Below are 19,830 nucleotides of genomic sequence, written 5' to 3'. Positions count from 1 at the left end.
CAAACTGGTATTGCTAGCTAAGCGGAGTCAGGGTCTGCTCCAAAACGTGGCCAGAGGTACAGCGATTCGAACAGAGGCTGGTGCGTGAGTGAGGAGGGCCCCGCATGGCTCTCCACTCCTGATGTCACACTTCCCCTCCCCTTGGCCCGCAGCCTCTGACTCGGAATAGCATGAATAAATCACTCCTGCAAGCAAACTATGATACTTAGCACAATGAGAGAAGTCACAAAATCAACCGGAATGTTCAAGCAAATTATATAAAAAAAAAAAACGATCTAAATCTGTTAAAGTAGTTCTCTCGAAGGGGTGGCACGGTGGCGCAGTGGTAGCGCTGCTGCCTCGCAGTTAGGAGACCTGGGTTCGCTTCCTGGGTCCTCCCTGCGTGGAGTTTGCATGTTCTCCCCGTGTCTGCGTGGGTTTCCTCCGGGCGCTCCGGTTTCCTCCCACTGCCCAAAGACATGCAGGTTAGGTGGATTGGCGATTCTAAATTGGCCCTAGTGTGTGCTTGGTGTGTGGGTGGATGGATGGATAGTTCTCTCGATAAAAGCAGGCAGACATACAGATTGATGGATTAGTCACGTCCCTTGTGATCCCTGTCTGGAGTTTGCATGTTTTCTTGGTGGGTTTTCACAGTGTGCTCAGTTTTCCATCCAAAGACATGAAGGTTTGGGGATTTGGTGAAGCTACAATGACGCTAGTATACAGTATGTGTGTGTGCGCTTGTGTTCACCTTGCGATGTGTTGATGTCCCGTCCAGAAATTTTGTTTGTGTCTTGCGCCGATTCTGCTGGAATGGGCGCATCCCCGAATTGATGGATGTAATCATTAAACATCCTTTTCAGAGATATTATGGCAAGGTGTCCTCGGAATTTATTGGATGTTTCGGGCACACGCGTCTCATTGCATGAAGTATAAACTTGGCCTTAGACGCCTTATTTTTTCAGCTGATGATCTTGACTAGGGCTTATTTTTGGGGTAGGGCTTATTTCACAGAGCAGCCAAAAAATCATACTAGGGGTTATTTTCGGAGTAGGTCCTATTTTCGGGGAAACACGGTATATATATGTGTGTATATGTATATGTGTGTATATATATATATATATATATATATATATATATATATATATATATATATATATATATAATGTGTGTGTGTGTGTGTATAGACAGAGTTATTTGTTTGCTTGAATAGTATATTGTTTTAATGTTATGCTTTTCGAATTAGAATATCAATTTACTGTGAATTGAAAGTAAAAGAAAATCTGAAAATTCACATTTTAACAGCCTAAATTGAGTGGGGTTTTCAATTTTCTATTGATGTATCACAATTAATATGTTAACAAGGTACACCTCTGTTTTTTTTTTTCAAATAAGTTTGTATGGTTGCACAATAAATATCACTGATTTTGTAAAGTGTTACAATTTTTACAATTTAAAAAGCAGCTGAGATCACTCCTGCTCTATTGAAGACCAGTGAGCCATCTACAACAACAACATTTATTTATATAGCACATTTTCATACAAATATTGCAGCTCAAAGTGCTTTACATGATGAAGAAAGAGAAAAAAGACAAAATAAATAGGAATTAAAATAAGGGAACACTAATTAACATAGAATAAAAGTAGGGTCCGATGGCCAGGGAGGACAGAAAAAACAAAAAAAATAGCAGATGGCTGCAGAAAAAAAAATAAAATCTGCAGGGGTTCCAGGCCATGAGACCGCCCAGCCTCCTGTAGGCATTCTACCTAACATAAATTATCAGTCCTCATTGTCTTCAGGGTTCTCATGGAAGAACTTGATGATGACGGTCATGTGGACTTCTGGCCTTTAATCCATCAATGTAGGGACATCACGGTGCTTTGATCAGGTGGTGGTGGTGCAGGTCGCCTCCCAGAAAACCGGAAGAAGAACAGAAGAGAAAGTAGGGGTTAGTACGGATTTTGAATATGAATACCATGAATAATAATGATAATTAATTGAATATACAGAGCATCAGGATTAAACTAAGATGAAGCTATGAGAAAGCCGTGTTAAAGTAATGTGTTTTCAGCAGTTTCTTTAAAGTGCTCCACTGTATTAGCCTGGCGAATACCTATTGGCAAGCTATTCCAGATTTTAGGTGCATAACAGCAGAACTTTTGAACTTTGAGATGAAATTGTTAAATTCATAAAATGCCAGAGAATATTCTAAAGAGATTGACAAAGATATGACCTTCCACGGAAGACATTGAAGTCAGGTGTAACTGAATTAAAAAGAAATAACAGAACTTGGATCAAATACAATTGAGTAACTGAAAGTCCATTGTTGGGCAAGTGATCAAGAAGCAAGCTACAACCCTAAAAGATTTACAGGACTTTTTGGCTAAATTAAAGAAACTCTCTTTAACACTTCAAAGATTTGACCTCTTTGGGGAAACTAGCTAAAAGAAAGTGTTTCTGAGAAAGGTCATCATTTAGTCATAATTGGAGTTTGCTAGAAGCTATGTGACAAACCTGAAACCTTTTGCAGGAAAAATTTGTAGTTTGACTTCAGGCCAAAGAGCACACATTTAGACTGATTTATTTTGGCCCAACACCAAAGCAGCATCTCTACTTTCATGCATGGTGGTGGCAGCAGCACTATCCTTGATACTGGAGGAAATGGAAAAAGTATTGCTATCAATGTGCAACCTTAATGAAGCCAAATACGGTTATATTCTAAAGGTAAGAATTAATTTTCCAACAATGACCTAGCTTGAGTATAAGAGAAGGTTACCATTGAATGGCCCAACCAGGTGCCAGACTGGAGTCCACTTTAAAAGCTCTGGTAAAGCTGGTTCATGCAGTATTTTAAAATCTAAATGTGTAAAGCTTATAGGTACACAAAGGATACAATTGTAATTTTTTCAATTTGGGGAAGCACATGTTTTTTGATTTATAAATTTGTTGAATTTATCATGTTAATAAAGGGAGAAAAAACGTATTTTAATGTAATAAAATTTTAAGGCATAATAAATAAGATGTGAAAAAGTTCCAGGGGTGAGTACCTTCTGAAGGTTCTGTGTTGCACTTTCTTTCCTTCTCCTACTTTTATGGGTTTGTTTGTGCTCATTGTTATCCTCCACCACCCTGTTTAGGCTGACAATTCTATGATAGTGTTCATCGCATCCTGAAATTACAGATATATGATCAAAAAGCTTTTTTTATCTGCATTATGTTCTCCATAATATCTAATATATCTATATATTGGTGCCTCTTGGTTGATACAATCTATCTTTTAAGCTTTATATTTAATTGATACATCGATTTTATGCATTCTGTTAGTTTACAGTACAGAGCGTTTTCAGAGTTTTGAACACAGGTACCTGCCTCAGCTTGCTTTGCAAGTACCTGCCTCAACTTGCTCTTGCAGATCTGTAAGGAATAATGAACCTACTCCTTATATTCTCAAAACCTTTGTTTCATTCAGCTTTACAGCAGTCTTTTATTTTACCACAGCTATAAACACTTGTAACACTTCCTTCTCTTGTATTACAAACCACTTGACTTGTTTTAGTGACTGCATCTTCGAGGCACATTTGTTAAGAATCATAACTATGCAAAGTTAAAAAGAACCTAAGATATATTGAATGTCACTGCAGAAATGCATATTGCAGTTATTTAAATAGGGCAATGAGATTGCTCATTGATTAGACCTTCTCTCTCACAGTTTCTAAATACTTGGTTTTAATCAGGACCTGGACACTGCCTGTATGGATGCATTCTTGCTGGTAGTTCTTGTGGTCTTTTTGGAGAATTATTTTTTTCTTTTGTGAAAGATGTGCTGGGTGGGTTTATTGGCACCTACAAATGGGCCCAAATAAGTGAGTGTGCATGTAAATGTCCCTAAGCTTTACTGGAGCATTATTATATGTTCTGGCATCTTGTCTGATGCTCACAGGGTATGCCTTTGAACAGCATAAGAATGATTGTGTGCATATGTATGTGTTGTGAAAGATGGGTTCCCTATCCAGGATTGGAGCTCCCTTTACATCCAGTGCTATAAAGGTAGGGTCAACATTACCTCTAAAACTAAAAAAATGAACAGAGTGAGGGGATAGGTCTGTGTAAGGGTTTATTTTATTCAGTTATTTAACATATTTGAGTGTTGGTAGGGGAAATGACACAATCCTGGTCTCTCTGTAAGACAAGTGTGGTGATTGAACCTGCAACCTTGGACATTTAAAGCTGAATTTTATGAAATGCCTTTCCTTACTGAGAACCATGTCAGTTCCGTTTTCTAGTATAGTAAAATCAATTTTATATTTCTACAATTGGAGGATGTAAGTTGATGGAAGGGGGGGGGGGGGGGTTGAACTTGAAACATTGGAGGTTTACAGGCCATCATTTTAACAACATATCTGTTAGGCTAAAGTACTTGGCCAGGACAGGATTATTATATTTATTTAGTTCATTTCATAATGTACGTTATCCCACCATTTTTTGTTTGCTTCTGCAATTGAAATATAGACTGGTTAAAGGATTGGCTCAGGGTTCCTTAGGGAGTCAGTGAGTGGTTACTGAATTATAAAAATTGAGTTTTAAACTGAAGACGTATCCTCTGATGGCATAGTGTCTTAAACATTTATAATGTAGAGGAAAAGCAAAATAACTGAGTCACTAGCAATACCATATATTTAGGCCAGGTTTATATTAGATCTAATAATAATAATTCTTTGCATTTATATAGCACTTTTCTCACTTCCCAAAGCGCTCAGCAATTGTAGGTTAAGGGCATTGCTCAATAGCCCAACAGAGCAGAGTCCCTATTGGCATTTACAGGATTTGAACGGGTAACCTTCCGATTGCCAGTGCAGATCCTTAGCCTCAGAGCCACCACTCCGCTAGATCTGACAGATTAGCCTAAAAATAAGATTTGAATATCAAAATTAAAAATAATTATATATTCCAGTATATTCAAACAGACTGCTTCTGAGCATTACAGATAAGTTTGTACTTTAAAATAAAAATCTTAGTGGTAATCTGGCATCTATTATTTTAATATTAGGAGTGATCAGAATTCTGAGCAAGTGTATCCTATGAATGGGCAGTATGAATACCACCTTCTGTCCAGTCTAGTGGTAAAACGGGGTCCTCTAATCTTAATCTGTACAGCGAGCTGTAAAATAAGATGTGAAAAGGAGCTTAAATCCTCATAAGCTATGTGTGCCTGCAATGTGCCTCGGTATCTCCCTGCCCCCTCGCCCCAACCCCCCCCCCAGATAAAGCATCTTCAAAACCATGAAGTGCTTATGACAATGCTGTCTGGTTCCCGTTTGAGCTGGTGTCCTGGACTACAAATGCATTGTGATGTGTCTTGCTGTTGCATGGACAGCTGTGGGGAATGGAAAGCAGGATTAGGAGTGGAGCCCAGGGGAAAGCACTTTCAGTGAGGGCTCAGGGCACTTTCCCTAGGGAGAGTTGAGGGACAGGGGTGGTGATTTGAAATAATTTGGAATAGGGGTTAGTTAAAAAGATATTGATATGGTGAAAATAGCTATAGAAGTAAAAGTGGAGGCATGAGGTAGGCAGGTTGAAGGCGGACTAGGTTTATTATTTTGGAGCTGTCCAGCAGACAGTGGCAGTTTACTTTTTATATTGCTACATTGTGAATATAAAGCCAGTTGGGACCAGGGAAACTGGGACTGCCACAGTATCGAGTCAAGGTCTGAACAATCTGTATAATTTTTTTTCCTCCTTTAGAGAGACAGCGATATTTTAATAAAGTTGGCCAGACTATTTCTAATTACACCTCATTGTTTTAGGCATTATGTATCAAACCATCAGCTGTGTAAGACAAAGACTGTGTGACATGGATTTTTGGCTGACACTGACAAGTCTCTTTAAAAACAGGAAACTTAATTCCTATTAAGATTCCATTTTTTCTTATTCCTGTTGTAATAAACAGAAAAGCAGAATTCTGAGTTATTTTTCATTTGTTTTAATGAGAAGATCTTAACATGAAATAACAGTGATCTCACGTTTATGAGTGAATTCAAATAGGATCAGATGCAGAATACTTTTAGAGCTCTGGAGAAGCATTTTGAAAAACTGTTTTAAGTACACTTGTAGATCAAAGAGCAATGTCCCAGACTACATTGTGTAATTGTCTGGTTGTTAATTTTACTAATGAAGATAACAAGGTAACAATTTAAGATTACAAAAAGGCAGATCATGGAAGTGTGATACCAAAATTAGTGTAGGTAAAGCAAACAACCATTCTTTTATAATTGAGTGTCAGCTTGTGCCTTTGAATTAAACATTTTTTAATAAATATGAGTAGCAGCATTTGATCTTTCAACCCTTGTTTTATATACAAAGTATTCACACCTTCCATCTCAATAGTTTTTCTAAACAGCACTGTAATTGTGATGTAAAAATGTAGAATTTTATTAGTATTTTTTTACGCAAGTAAAGAGGTGCTTCAGACTGCATAGTCCCAAGAATTGCTTCATGTGACCTTTAAATCCTAATGCCCTGGGAAACCATTTTTCATTTATCCTTGTTTTCATCTTCCACAGATTCACACATACCTTTTTTTCTTCTCCTAGATTGCAGTGTTTTTGCTTCAATAAACGTACCTGAATCTGTTTTGACATGTTATTTCTGGAATGTGAGCAAGAGTAAACATTCAAATGGAATGCAGCTCTTGGAGCTAGAATGTGGAGCAATATGAGCAGAAAGAAAAAGTAACTTTTTTTCTGAATGAGAATTAGATTTTCATGCTAGGAAGTACCAATGTCTAAACTAGTTTGTTGAAAAATATCACTTCCCGTTAACATCCTCATACACATAGAGGAGATGCCAGATTGTGTAAAAGTCTATATCTTTAATTTTTAGAAGGTCTTGCAAAAAAAAATTGAGGTCCTTTTTTTGGTCTTTGTCATTCTAATCTATAACCTACCTACTGCCTACCCTCCCAGACTAATAACCTACCTCAAAGGGATGTGCTTTCCAGACTGAGACCAGATGAAAATTTGAAAAAAGGATAGGATAGGGCATTTTCTGGACAACAGAGAAAACTAATGTCATTGGCAAGTGAAGATGAAGCTGGCATACTGCCCCCTCATTTCAGATCTGCTGCTAGTTCTTCTTCCTCTTTCCCCACTTCCGTGTGGGGTTGATGTGTTTGATCAACCTTTTCCAAATAGCTTGGTTCTGCACCTACTCCCCTGCTAGACCCTTTTCCTTCAGATCTTCTTTTACTTTATTCATCCACCTCCGCTTTGGCCTCCCTTGCTTTCTCTTTCCCTTTAATTCCTTTCCCCTCACTTTTTTAACCCACATATTGCTTTGTCTCTCCTCATCACATGTCCATACCACTTCAATCTACTTTGCTGTACTTTTTTGGTTATCTCTCCCACTTTTGCTGTACCAAGTTTGTCATTTGTCTTGCATTTGTTCTGTATTTATGTATATTTTGCACTGTGGTCCTGAAGTATATTTCATTCCACTGTATGCTGCAGTGCTGTTCATGGATGGTATGACTGTAAAGTCACCAAAGTTATATTCAAAACATTTTTTATGTTCAAACTTTTCAGAGGATGTATCACTTTTTTTTTTTTGGTTTGTTCACTCTTCTTGTTTATTCAGTCTGTAGTATTCATCATGATAATATTTTTGGCCATATTACCCAGCTACTTCAAAGTCTTAATTTTGAAATCATCCTTACCTTGTTATGAATGCACTAAGTTATTATTCAGATCCTACACATCAATAAATAAACGTAGCAGATTCTACCAAAATTTTAACTAACACCTGAATAAATGCTGAAGTATTACCACAGTTATATAGATATAGTTTTTAAGCTATATAACCCAGTCCCAATTAAGCATGCAATAGCAAATTGGAAAACATTGCTTAAGGAGACTGACCTAAGGATTTCTGTAAACATTGTAATAATATGTTAAACTACTAAAGGAAACATATTATTTTGCATGATACCTGGTGAGACTGTGCCCCACTAGCCCTTAATGCAGAAATGCTACTGCTGGCAAAAGAAGTAATCTGCACATAGTGATACATTAGCTCAGAGGTTGGGATTTAACTCATAATCTTGTCCTGTAAATTCTGTCATCTTGCACTTTAGGGAACAGAGCTTTCCAACATCAAGCTGTATTTTACATAGTATCTTTAGAGTTATCTAGGTCAAGATATCTTATAGATACATTTTTCTTTATTTTTACAGCCAGAGTACTGACAGGTTAAATTACTAATTTAAGATCACACGTAGAGTTGCTGATAGGCAAATAACCTTGAATTTTTCATTTTAGCACAGTAGCTGCTAGGAATTTCTGCCTAGCGCTTGATATATAAGTCCTTTAATTCTGCTTGTGCCTGATTCACTAGGCACCATTGAGCTTTTGTGACCTTGAAAAAAAATTTTTTTTCACTTTTAGTTATACCACATTATAGCTTATGCCAGGAGTTGATTTGACTAAAATTAATAATGAACTTTTAAAATATGCGAAATACAATAGCACCAGATATTACAATAAATGTATTATAGTTTGTGAAGGCCTGTTTGAGAGAAGTGGAGGAGACCATCCTGTCTGTCTCAGTTACCTTTTTTTGTCATTAGAACCATACCTTACTTCCATACACCATGCAGCTCTTCAAACAGCTTATATAAGTTTTTACTTTCAGTGCTGTTGAGGTTCTTGTAAAACTCAGACTTGGGGCATCAGGACTTTGTTCATTTTGCACAACTGCATTGTGTATTTAAATGTATATGTTTAGTGTCAGTTTTGAAGGTAGATTAAAATCCCTGTGTGTCTGTTCATTTAATGTCTATTCAATTCAGGTTACTCTTCTAGTTCCATGAGGCAGTGCTAATTACTTTGTCAACTTGCTACCTAATGTGATTACAGTAAATATTGTATTTTACAATATTTACAATGTTTTGATTCATATAATGGTCAATTAACTGAATTGTGGAAATGATTTAAGCATTCATCCACATCAGGGCTATAGAAGCTTAAGCATTTCCTGCCAGAACTCTGTGTGAAGCAAGAACTAATGTTGGACAGGCTGTCAATCCATCTTAGGCCCACTCATGTATACGATAACACCAGCACAGCACACATTTAGATTTGACTTAACCTAATGCATGTATCTTTTAGAAGTGGTTGGTAAAAAAAAAAAACCAAAGTATTCAGGAGGCTGTGGAGTCGATATTTCAGAATCTAACTCCTCAATTTTTGGTACCATCAACTCCAGCTTTTTTTGTAATTAGACTAAAACATACTTACTGTGTTGATTGAAAGCCCACAACATATAAAATACAAGGCACTGCCTGCATGAATCATCAGGCTACTTTTAGCACTCTAACCTGTTAAACTAAACTTAAACTTACAAAATAAAAATCTGTACTTTTATCAAAAGTCTAGAAGAAAAAATAGTTTAATCGAATCAGTATATGTGAAATTGGAAATTGTAACAAATTATAATAAAATTGCTTCTGGCTCCATTGCTTGGACCAAAGCCAAACTATTACCAAGTGAGTGAATGTTTAGTAAAGAAAATTTTTAGCTCTTTTATAAATTTTTTACATTTTTCATTGTTTTATTGTCACCCAGGATAGCGAGATAGGCACCCCTTTTAGAACATCTGTTTTTAAATGTAGGTCTAATTATGCTTGCTGCTTGTTGGCTTTTAGTTGGTTTGGATTCTGTTACATATATCAGTTAATGAATTTGTCGTAATATTTGGATTGTGGGTAGCATCTAGTAAAGAACAGCCTGCAATTTTAATATTGCAAGACTATGGTCTGCATGGTGCTCTGTCAGTCAGCTATTACAAGTATTCCTGGCACATTTTAGGATATTATGCAAGGTAGCTAGGGTGGATATAATTTTTTTTTTTTTTTTTTTTTTTGGAAATGAATTTTTTTTTTTAAAGAAATGTGTCATAATTTTGTTTTTTTATACAAATGTCTGTGTTCTAAGTTACTTACTAACCACTGTGCAGCCTGATTTTTATAATCTTGGTAAGGAATCAGAGAAAATAAAGTTTATACATTTTCATTGAACTTTCAAACCAGCCTGTATATTTTTTCCATTTTTAAAAATGATGAAAACAAATTTCATTATTGCAAAAATGTAACAGCAGGGTGGAATCTTATATCATTAGTAAGAGAGTCCAATTTTGTCTCCATATAAGATGCCTTTGCACATTGGAGGCATATTACTTGAACTTGAATCCAATGTATACAGATTGTCCATTTTGCAGATAACTGTAAAGTTTAGTTTACCAAATATTTTCAATAAGCTTCAATGGAGTACAGCTATAATACTGTGGTCTGACAGTCAATGGGTGGCTCAGTTTACAGTCTGAGCTGGCTGTCTGCTCGCAAACCTTTCAATCCTTGCTGGTTTTTAGCTTAACTTGGCTCACCTTAGCTTTCACTTCTGCTTGCTGTATAGTCAGTTTGGTTTATGCCCCTCCTCAGGTGTCTGTCTGCTTGATTCATACACCCAATTTGTAGTTTGCTTGCCACACAATACTTGGGCAAGCATTGTTTGAAGCCAAAATCAAGACATGGCTGTTGACTGAAACAGTTTTTTGCCTTTCTTTTGCCTAAACAAAAATCATACCCAGTAAGTACATTTCTTCACTTCTTGACTAAACATAAACTGAACTTGGGTTTCTTGTCTAAGAAACATTTGGTGGCTAAACTTTGAAACAGTATTTTTGTACTGTCCTTTATTGTTTGTATGATTTCAAAAATACTTTACTTGAAAAGTATGCTATAGGGCTGTCAAAATATACAAAAAAGAGAGTTCACATGCCTGTAATATGTATACGAAACCCATGCAAAATCGCTCATGATTACTTAAACACTTTAAATGCACACCTTACTTTAGTCCTCCGAAAGGCCCTCCGCTCTGCTCTGTGCCTTTCCAGTTCAGAGATGCAAAAGATGTGAATTCAGTGCCAGTCTATATTTTATATAAGTTGAGACACCGTGAGTCTATAAACATTTAGCAAATAGAGTTACTGAATGTACTAAATTTTGTATTGTAATGATCTTTAAGTATTCCCTACTCATATTTTTTTCATTTGGCAAACACTTCAATTAACAGAATCTTGAAAATTATTCTAAATAAAAAAATAATATCCAACTTAATTTTAAAACAGAAGAAGTGTAGGTTATAGAAGGTGGAAGGTAGATCAAGCATATTGTCCAATTTGATACATTTGTAGAGTTAGGCACTAGTGGTCAAAGAATAACATGCAGGATTAAACTCAAGGGGATACTCCCCTCTCTATCCCCCCCCCCCCCCCCTCAAACTTCCAAATGGAGAAAAATATAACCTATGTTACCCTCATACGTGTCTTTTTTTTTTTTTTTATTTCACCTTTGTTTTAGAGATTATATGTTAAGCCAGATGCCTCTAAAAGTTGTATGTTAATTGACATGGCTAAGTATGCTTTCCTTACGCAGAAAATGCTCCTTAAAATGTTGATTTTAAAGCCATTATAATAAGAAGTAGAAAATCCAAAATATGAAAGCTATTTGTAATTATGTTTAATGAGAAAGGAAAAAACAGCTTTTTACAGCGTATAGATCAGAGATCTTAGGTTCTATGAGTGAAACGAAAAAGGATCAAGAGCAAAACAGCATTTTATACCACAGGACAAGTATTTAAAATCTGTTATTAGTACTGCTATGAGGCAAAAAGCAGAACAATGCATTAGAAAAATGTCAGTTTTTATAAATAACAATACAAACTAACAATTAAAAATTATAATAATACACTTGCAAATTACTGAAGCATTATAGGATAGTGTGTCTAGAGTAACATGATGCTGAAATTAATGAAAATTTTAAAAAATAAATAAAAGACTTGTTTTAAAATCAAATGTCATAGTTTGGTTTTGAATATGAATTTTCTCATATAGATTGAACTTTATTCAAATAGTGATGTTTGTTCTGACAGCCCTGAAGCTGTAGCTATCTGATATGTACACTACTGCACTTTAAATATTAGGCAGCTACCCAGCTGAGATGTATCAATTTATAATCTTTTGCTAAAAAGTCCATCTCCTTAACTGCTATGACACAGCACCACATTTGCAAGGCACAAACATTTTGAACATGTGAAGTCACGCAGAAGTGCAAAGTTCTTTCCTGTTTTGATTTTTTCTGAGCCAAAGTTTATGTACATTGGATATCATCCAATTTGGGCAATCATTTCTTATTCAGACTATATGCTTTTGTAATAAATCAAGCTTTCTTGTCACTAGATAGTGCTCAGCCTTGACATATGTAAATACAGGATTTGTGTTCAACAAAAATCAGAATGGGATTCTGTTTGTCCGCCTGCGACTAGGGTTAGATTTGCATATTCATTGCTGAGCAGCAATAGTAAATTAAGCTTCTCCGTATGTCTGTTAATCTTTTTGTAATGCTTCACCTTACAGAACGTTATCATTGCCAGGGTGGATTTTTCCTCTGATGCAAAGTTGTACTTTTTATTTAGTGTTTAGAAATTTAAATATCAACAAGTTGTGGATACTATTTTGAAGGTTTTCTTTAAATGTTGTTTTTTCCTTTTTTCTCTAGGTCATCCATCAATAGTTATGAACTCCAAGTTGCGTGTGTTGGGTGAAAGAATAAGCACCATACGAGTATCAGAACTACCAAAGGACAAGAACAGGTCAGAGGTCATCTGTAATGTGCACTTCCTGGATGGCACAGTACAGAGCTTCAAAGTCAATGTAAGTGTGTAAGCCAGACATGAGTTCCTCTCGCTCCCAGTTATCAGTAAGGTGTTAATATAGAGCAGCTTTTATCTCAGAAGACTGAGTTTGAACCCTGGACCAGTTTGCTTGTTCTCCCCATGTTTTTGTGTTTTTTCTGTATACTCCATTTTTCTTTCCACAGTCTAAGGATTTACAAATTAGCATAATTGGTGACTTAATATTGGCCCTGTGTACGTGAATGTCAATGCATATGTGGTAGATTGGCCCTTTATGGTTTGTGCATTGCTCCTGTGGCTGCCAGAGTAGCCTTCAGTTTCCTGTGAATATAATTTAAAATGAGTGGGTTCAGAAAATTTATGGATGGATGGAAAAAGAAAATCTACAATAAAAAATGAAAAGCATTCAGTTAATTCAGATATACAGTGCATCCGGAAAGTATTCACAGCGCATCACTTTTTCCTCATTTTGTTATGTTACAGCCTTATTCCAAAATGGATTAAATTCATTTTTTTCCTCAGAATTCTACACACAACACCCCATAATGACAACATGAAAAAGTTTACTTGAGGTTTTTGCAAATTTATTAAAAATAAAAAAATTGAGAAAGCACATGTACATAAGTATTCACAGCCTTTGCCGTGAAGCTCGAAATTGAGCTCAGGTGCATCCTGTTTCCCCTGATCATCCTTGAGATGTTTCTGCAACTTAATTGGAGTCCACCTGTGGTAAATTCAGTTGACTGGACATGATTTGGTAAGGCACACATCTGTCTATATAAGGTCCCACAGTTGACAGTTCATGTCAGAGCACAAACCAAGCATGAAGTCAAAGGAAATGTCTGTAGACCTCCGAGACAGGATTGTCTCAAGGCACATATCTGGGGAAGGTTACAGAAAAATTTCTGCTGCTTTGAAGGTCCCAATGAGCACAATGGGCTCCATCTTCCGTAAGTGGAAGAAGTTTGAAACCACCAGGACTCTTCCTAGAGCTGACCGGCCATCTAAACTGAGTGATCGGGGGAGAAGGGCCTTAGTCAGGGAGGTGACCAAGAACCAGATAGTCACTCTGTCAGAGCTCCAGAGGTCCTCTGTGGAGAAGAGGAGAACCTTCCAGAAGGACAACCATCTCTGCAGCAATCCACCAATCAGGCCTGTATGGTAGAGTGGCCAGACGGAAGCCACTCCTTAGTAAAAGGCACATGGCAGCCCGCCTGGAGTTTGCCAAAAGGCACCTGAAGGACTCTTAGACCATGAGAAAGAAAATTCTCTGGTCTGATGAGACAAAGATTGAACTCTTTGGTGTGATTGCCAGGCGTCACGTTTGGAGGAAACCTGGCACCATCCCTACAGTGAAGCATGGTGGTGGCAGCATCATGCTGTGGGGATGTTTTTCAGCGGCAGAACCCAGACTTGAATCCGATTGAACATCTCTGGAGATATCTTAAAATGGCTGTGCACCGACGCTTCCCATCCAACCTGATGGAGCTTGAGAGGTGCTGCAAAGAGGAATGGGCGAAACTGGCCAAGGATAGGTGTGGCAAGCTTGTGGCATCATATTCAAAAAGACTTGAGGCTGTAATTGCTGCCAAAGGTGCATCAACAAAGTATTGAGCAAAGGCTGTGAATACTTATGTACATGTGATTTCTCAGTTTTTTTATTTTTAATAAATTTACAAAAACGTCAAGTAAACTTTTTTCACGTTGTCATTATGGGGTGTTGTGTGCAGAATTCTGAGGAAAAACAATGAATTTAATCCATTTTGGAATAAGGCTGTAACATAACAAAAGGTGGAAAAAGTGATGCGCTGTGAATACTTTCCGGTTGCAATATATATATATATTCACAGTACTGTGCAAACGTTTTAGGCAGGTGTGAAAAAATGCTGTAAACAAAGAATGCTTTCAAAAATGGAAGTGTTAATCATTTATTTTCATCAATCAACAAAATGCAGTAAATGAACAAAAGAGAAATCTAAATCAAATCAATATTTGGTGTGACCACCCTTTGCCTTCAAAACAGCATCAGTTCTTCTAGGTACACTTGCACACAGTTTTTGAAGGAACTTGGCTGGTAGGTTGTTCCAAACATCTTGGATGCCTTTTCGGATGCACTGTGTGTATGTGTGTATATATATATATATATATATATATATATATATATATATATATATATATATATATATATATATATATATATATATCCATCCATCCATCATATATATAAAAAACTCAATATGTGTATGTACTGTATGTTCCAGCATCACTTCTGAATGGCAGAAGCGATTTTCATTAAACTTGGTACACATGTTTCTCAGTGGTCGACTAAAAATACTGTAGGGTGAAATCAGCCCTAACCCAGCCCCTTCTGGGTAGTGTGGGGGGTGATTTTGCCATCTTGTATGCATGTTATCATCCAGTTGACACTCTGAACAACCACCAGAGGGCAAACTGGAGGTGACTGCCAGCATTCTTTATGTATGAGCATCACAGCGCCCCTGTTGCTTTTGAAATTAAATAGAGTTGGCCGGTTCCGAACTTCAAACAATTAAAAAGCAATTAAAAATAAAAAAAACACATTATTTTCCTCCTGGGCAACGCTGGGTATTTCAGCTAGTAATACATAAATTACTTGGCAGTTGTCAGATATGTACATTTGGCCGCTGCTTTACCCTTTCAAAAGTATTTCCCAATGATGTATTGCAGAAACTGCACTTGATTTCAGATTTGGCCTTTAGCTTGGTTTCCCCACAAAGCTATTATCATATTGAAATACCCTGCTCTTGGCGAAGGATTTGCTCAGAATGCAGAATGAACATAGGAACACAGCCACAAAAAAAAGTAAAATTTACAGAGTTGTGTTAAATAAGAAGCCATCCATGGCTCTACATAAGTCTTTAAACAGCAGAAGACTAGCCTCCAAACTAGATACTATTTGAGCCTCAGCTGTACCTTAAGTTCTATTAATGGAAATTCCAAACAGGGGGAGACAAGGAGCACAATTGGAGTTAAAAGTGATTCAGATGGAGCAGCAACTAATCATAGGCCACATTGGTAACTATCTTTAATGAGGTACTGTATGTGAGTTCACTCCCTATTTTTTAAGGTCACAACTATTAACTCATTATTAGGATGAGGATATGATTTTGTCATTGAAGTGAAAGTATGGGCTAAAGAATTGGCTGTCATTTCTACATCACATTCTACAACTGCAGGTGCTTTACCAATCTCTTTGTAGGTATCCCTCCTTAACAAGACCCCTGAAGTACTTAAACTCCAGTTGCTCCTTACCTATAGAAAATATACCACACTCCTCCACTTGTGAGCAATTACACCCTACTTTCCTACTGAGAATATGCCACTCTTATCTGACATGAAACTCTGAACTCACATTTAAATGTGCTTTTTCTCATCCTGTGTATGTCAAATGAGTCCACCTTAGTGCACACCAGAGATCACTGTCAGATAAAGCCAAAAGGATAAATTCATTTGCAAATAGTTCAATTCTGGGTTCCAATCTGAATACTGTCTTGAGACTCAGTTGCACCTTAATGTATGTCCATGAAACTTGTAAACAAGTTGAAGGCAAGGCACACCCATGGCATTAAATTGATTCAAGCACAGAAGCAGCTCCAGTTTCCCATACTCTTTCAAAACTTCACATCTGATACCAATTAGTCATGCATAGGTCCAGCATTCAAGAACCACATCCATTACCTACCTGCATCAGTAATCCTTAACCATAATCCACAAATATTATAGTAGTTGAATAAAGTGAAATGACCCAATGATCTAAAACCCTTGCCTGGCCCAAGCTTGTACATGTACAATGTTATTGACCAGAATGAGTGACTGAGTAGCAGAATAGCCTTTTTTAAATGGGTGCATAATTAAAGGTGCACTATAACAGAGTACTGCAGCTGAAAGCTTAGTAATCATTGTGAAACCACTTCTTTTTGTAATAAGATCAGTATTATGAAAAGGGAATCGCTCTCCTTGTCCTTTTTATAATAGAAATGAGGGGCTCTCTGTGGCATTTTATGAATGCTTTTTAGCAAAATAATTCCAAGCACAATATGTGCAAACCTATATTTCTAACATTTCCTTAAGCTATGTGGATATACAAGCATATGTACAGAATAGTTGCTTTGATTATATTAATTAAATGCAGAGATGATCCTAGTTTTGTAATATTTGATCAACTGCACTGTTTATATTTTTAACTTCCTGTTCATGCATGCATACAATTACTTAGCTTTTTGCACCTGAACAACAGCTCAAGGGTACAACAAGGAATAACCTTCCCCTCAAAAAAAAAAAAAAGGCCTTTGCATGTTTTTACAGTAAGTGTATAAATCCATTTATATGGTGCCTAGTAGAGGCCTTTCCCATAAGTAAACATAAGTAGAGACAGACCATCCTCACTTGAGCTATGTGGTTTCAGAGCATATGCCTTTCAGAAAGGGGAGGTTAACTATATCTGTCTAGTGCTTTTGAACCTCCTGCATGACCTCTGTTCCCCTCGTGACAAAGATGTAACCTTAGTATATCCTAGAAAAATCCAGTATGTGCTGATCCACCTTACTGACATAACATTCAATTTTTGACCTTTACCTTGTTGATGTGAATGCACATGCTAGGTACACATGACTTCTTCAGTCTGGGCCAAATGGAGCTACTTATGCCACACAGGCATTTGGTGCTCACAGACAAGCAACACTCCCAGGTATGATATTTGTACACCATTCCTGGCAAAGTTACATTAGATTTGAGAATAACTCAGAACAGTTATGGATGCCTAACAACAGAGCTCTAATGGGCATACCAAAACCACCCTAACCCCTTCTCCAGTCAAAGTGTGTGACTCTTGAGTTACCAAAATGGTGCCCCTTGGTGTCCATACTGTGGATTGGGGACTGAAAGGTCTGTAGAATGCCCCTCTGTGTCCATAACACACATTCAGTATTATTAGACTTTGAGGTCTGGGGTGCAGAGGGTGATCAAACTTGGTATCCAGAGCACATTCCTCTTGAGTTACCAAAACAGCTCCCCTTAGGTGAGCCCTATACTGCCTATTTTGCAAGTGGATTGACTGTCTCACCCCATCACACCAAGTTCACAATTCTAGTAGATGTTCAATTAAGTCATTTAACAGTTTAAAACTAAGATTCCCTAAATAATACTGTGTATGTATGTAAGTAAAATACTCCGTAGGTTATGTTTGTGCATATATATATGTATGTATAGACAGAGAAAGAGAGAGAGCTTCAAGTCATTAGCTACATGGTATTGCAGTGGTTACTGCAAGCTGCTTATAAGCACAAGGAAATTCAGTCTTGATCCAAGCACTTTTTGTAGGTAATTTGCATACTCTTGTCATGTATGTGTTTTGACTTTGACCTTGTACTCCAATTTTCTTCACAAATCCCAAAAAGCTACAGGTCAAGGAGATTGGTATTTCTTATATAGCTAGGTATGAGTGAGTGTGAGTGCTAGTGTGGTTGTGTGACCTTTGAAGGACCCTGCCCTCTGTAGTCTTGATTAGGTTAAATGGATTAGGGAGTGGATTAATAAATGGATCAATATATGTAAATAAAAAAATAGTTGAACTGTTATATCTCTGTTCTCCATGTATCCCACCTTTCCAGCAGCTAAGCAGAATACATCTTGCAGTACCATGATTCAAATTCACTTTTGATGTCCTGTTGAATATGTGGTTCATAGTGACTGGGATCAAGTCATCCTTTCTCATACTGAACATACTCCTCAGGGAATATGTCAGTGTGTTAGCCATATGATAGAGTAGCAAATGAGAAACATTAAAAAAAAAAAAATCTCATGTCAGTACGGGATTTATCAACTGTCAATCTTATACCTAGTCTAGATGCAAGAGAGATTATCAAAAAATTGTTTTTAAACTTGAGTCTTAAGTAAAGACCATAAAAAGATACTGTAAGGTTTTCGTTGGTTTGATATATTTAGGTCAGTTAATGTGTTTTAACATACTTGTTTGAAAAAGTAACATCACTGCGATAACTTATCTCACCATCAGATGTGGGTGCTGTGAGTCCTACATAGAATTATTTATCTGCATTTGGCTCTGAAGACGGCTTTGTCTGAAGTGAGGCTGGGGTGCAAATTGTAATTATGGGATTTCCTCTTTTTTTATTTATACTATCTGCTAGAGTTAGAAGAATTTGATTTACTAATGCATTCAGAATGTCAAAATAAAGAATGTGCCAAGAGAAGCATTTTAAAGGTTTTAGAACTTTGGGGTTGTTTCTTTTTAGCCAGTAAAGAAGGGTGAAATGATTAGTGTGCTCCATGTCCAGAGATGTGCAAGAATATATCATTAGAATGAATAGGGGTGGAACCTTGCCAAATTTCCTATATTTTCCACCTCATAAAGGGGACTTGAGCTTGATATTGAGAGAACATACATGATTCTAATGTCCATTAGGTGGTTCAGTTTTTCAAGTGATCTTTTTTGGAGGAATGAAATCTTGGCTGCTTTATGGTACTAGAAGCAGACAGATAGCAATGTGGTCGCACATTCAATTCTTATTTCCTTTTCAGAAAACCAGTCTGAGAACAGTGATGTACTTCATGTAACAGGGCACACCATGTAGCCCCAAAGTCTCCCTGGGCACCTGCCTTATTTTTTTTTTTTTTTTTAAAAAGTGTTTGCTCTCCTCTCTTTCTGTTGGGCAGAGGTTCATTTCTAATTTATTAAGTTTGACTTGAATGTATGCATTGTTGATTTCCTCAAATAAATGACATAAAAAAGTGCTTTTGTGATTGGGGATGCAGCAACAATTGGGACCACAATCCTACTTTTTTTAAATAACGCAAGTCCACACACCTTCAGAAGTTTGTGAAAACTATGAGGCAGAGTTGAGCTAGAAAATTGAATATGGTCCATCCTTCTGGTACTGAATATGGGTGTATTACCTTTGTTTAGTTTTGTAACGAAACAGATATTTTTCATACATTAATAAATTCTTTTTTTCCATCCTATTTCATTACCTGATAATGAGCCCATCCTTTGGCTCATTATAAGGTAATGTAAAAAGAGTTGAATGGTACGCAAATGAAGTTAACAGCAAA

At 36.8% G+C, this 19,830-nt stretch overlaps 1 protein-coding gene across 1 annotated transcript in view; it reads left to right on the top strand.

The window, feature by feature from the left end:
- ptpn3 (protein tyrosine phosphatase non-receptor type 3) overlaps positions 1-19,830 on the top strand; it is a 363,093-nt gene that overhangs the window by 150,382 nt on the left and 192,881 nt on the right. The window contains exon 2 of the mRNA XM_028817422.2: positions 12,588-12,742. Coding sequence (XP_028673255.2) covers positions 12,588-12,742 — 155 coding nt within the window. The remainder of the gene's footprint in view (positions 1-12,587; positions 12,743-19,830) is intronic.

The sequence above is a fragment of the Erpetoichthys calabaricus genome, chromosome 13 (assembly GCF_900747795.2).
Source record: "Erpetoichthys calabaricus chromosome 13, fErpCal1.3, whole genome shotgun sequence".
Taxonomy (NCBI): domain Eukaryota; kingdom Metazoa; phylum Chordata; class Cladistia; order Polypteriformes; family Polypteridae; genus Erpetoichthys; species Erpetoichthys calabaricus.
Note: the sequence above shows the minus strand (reverse complement) of the source record. Positions and strands in the feature narration are given on the sequence as shown.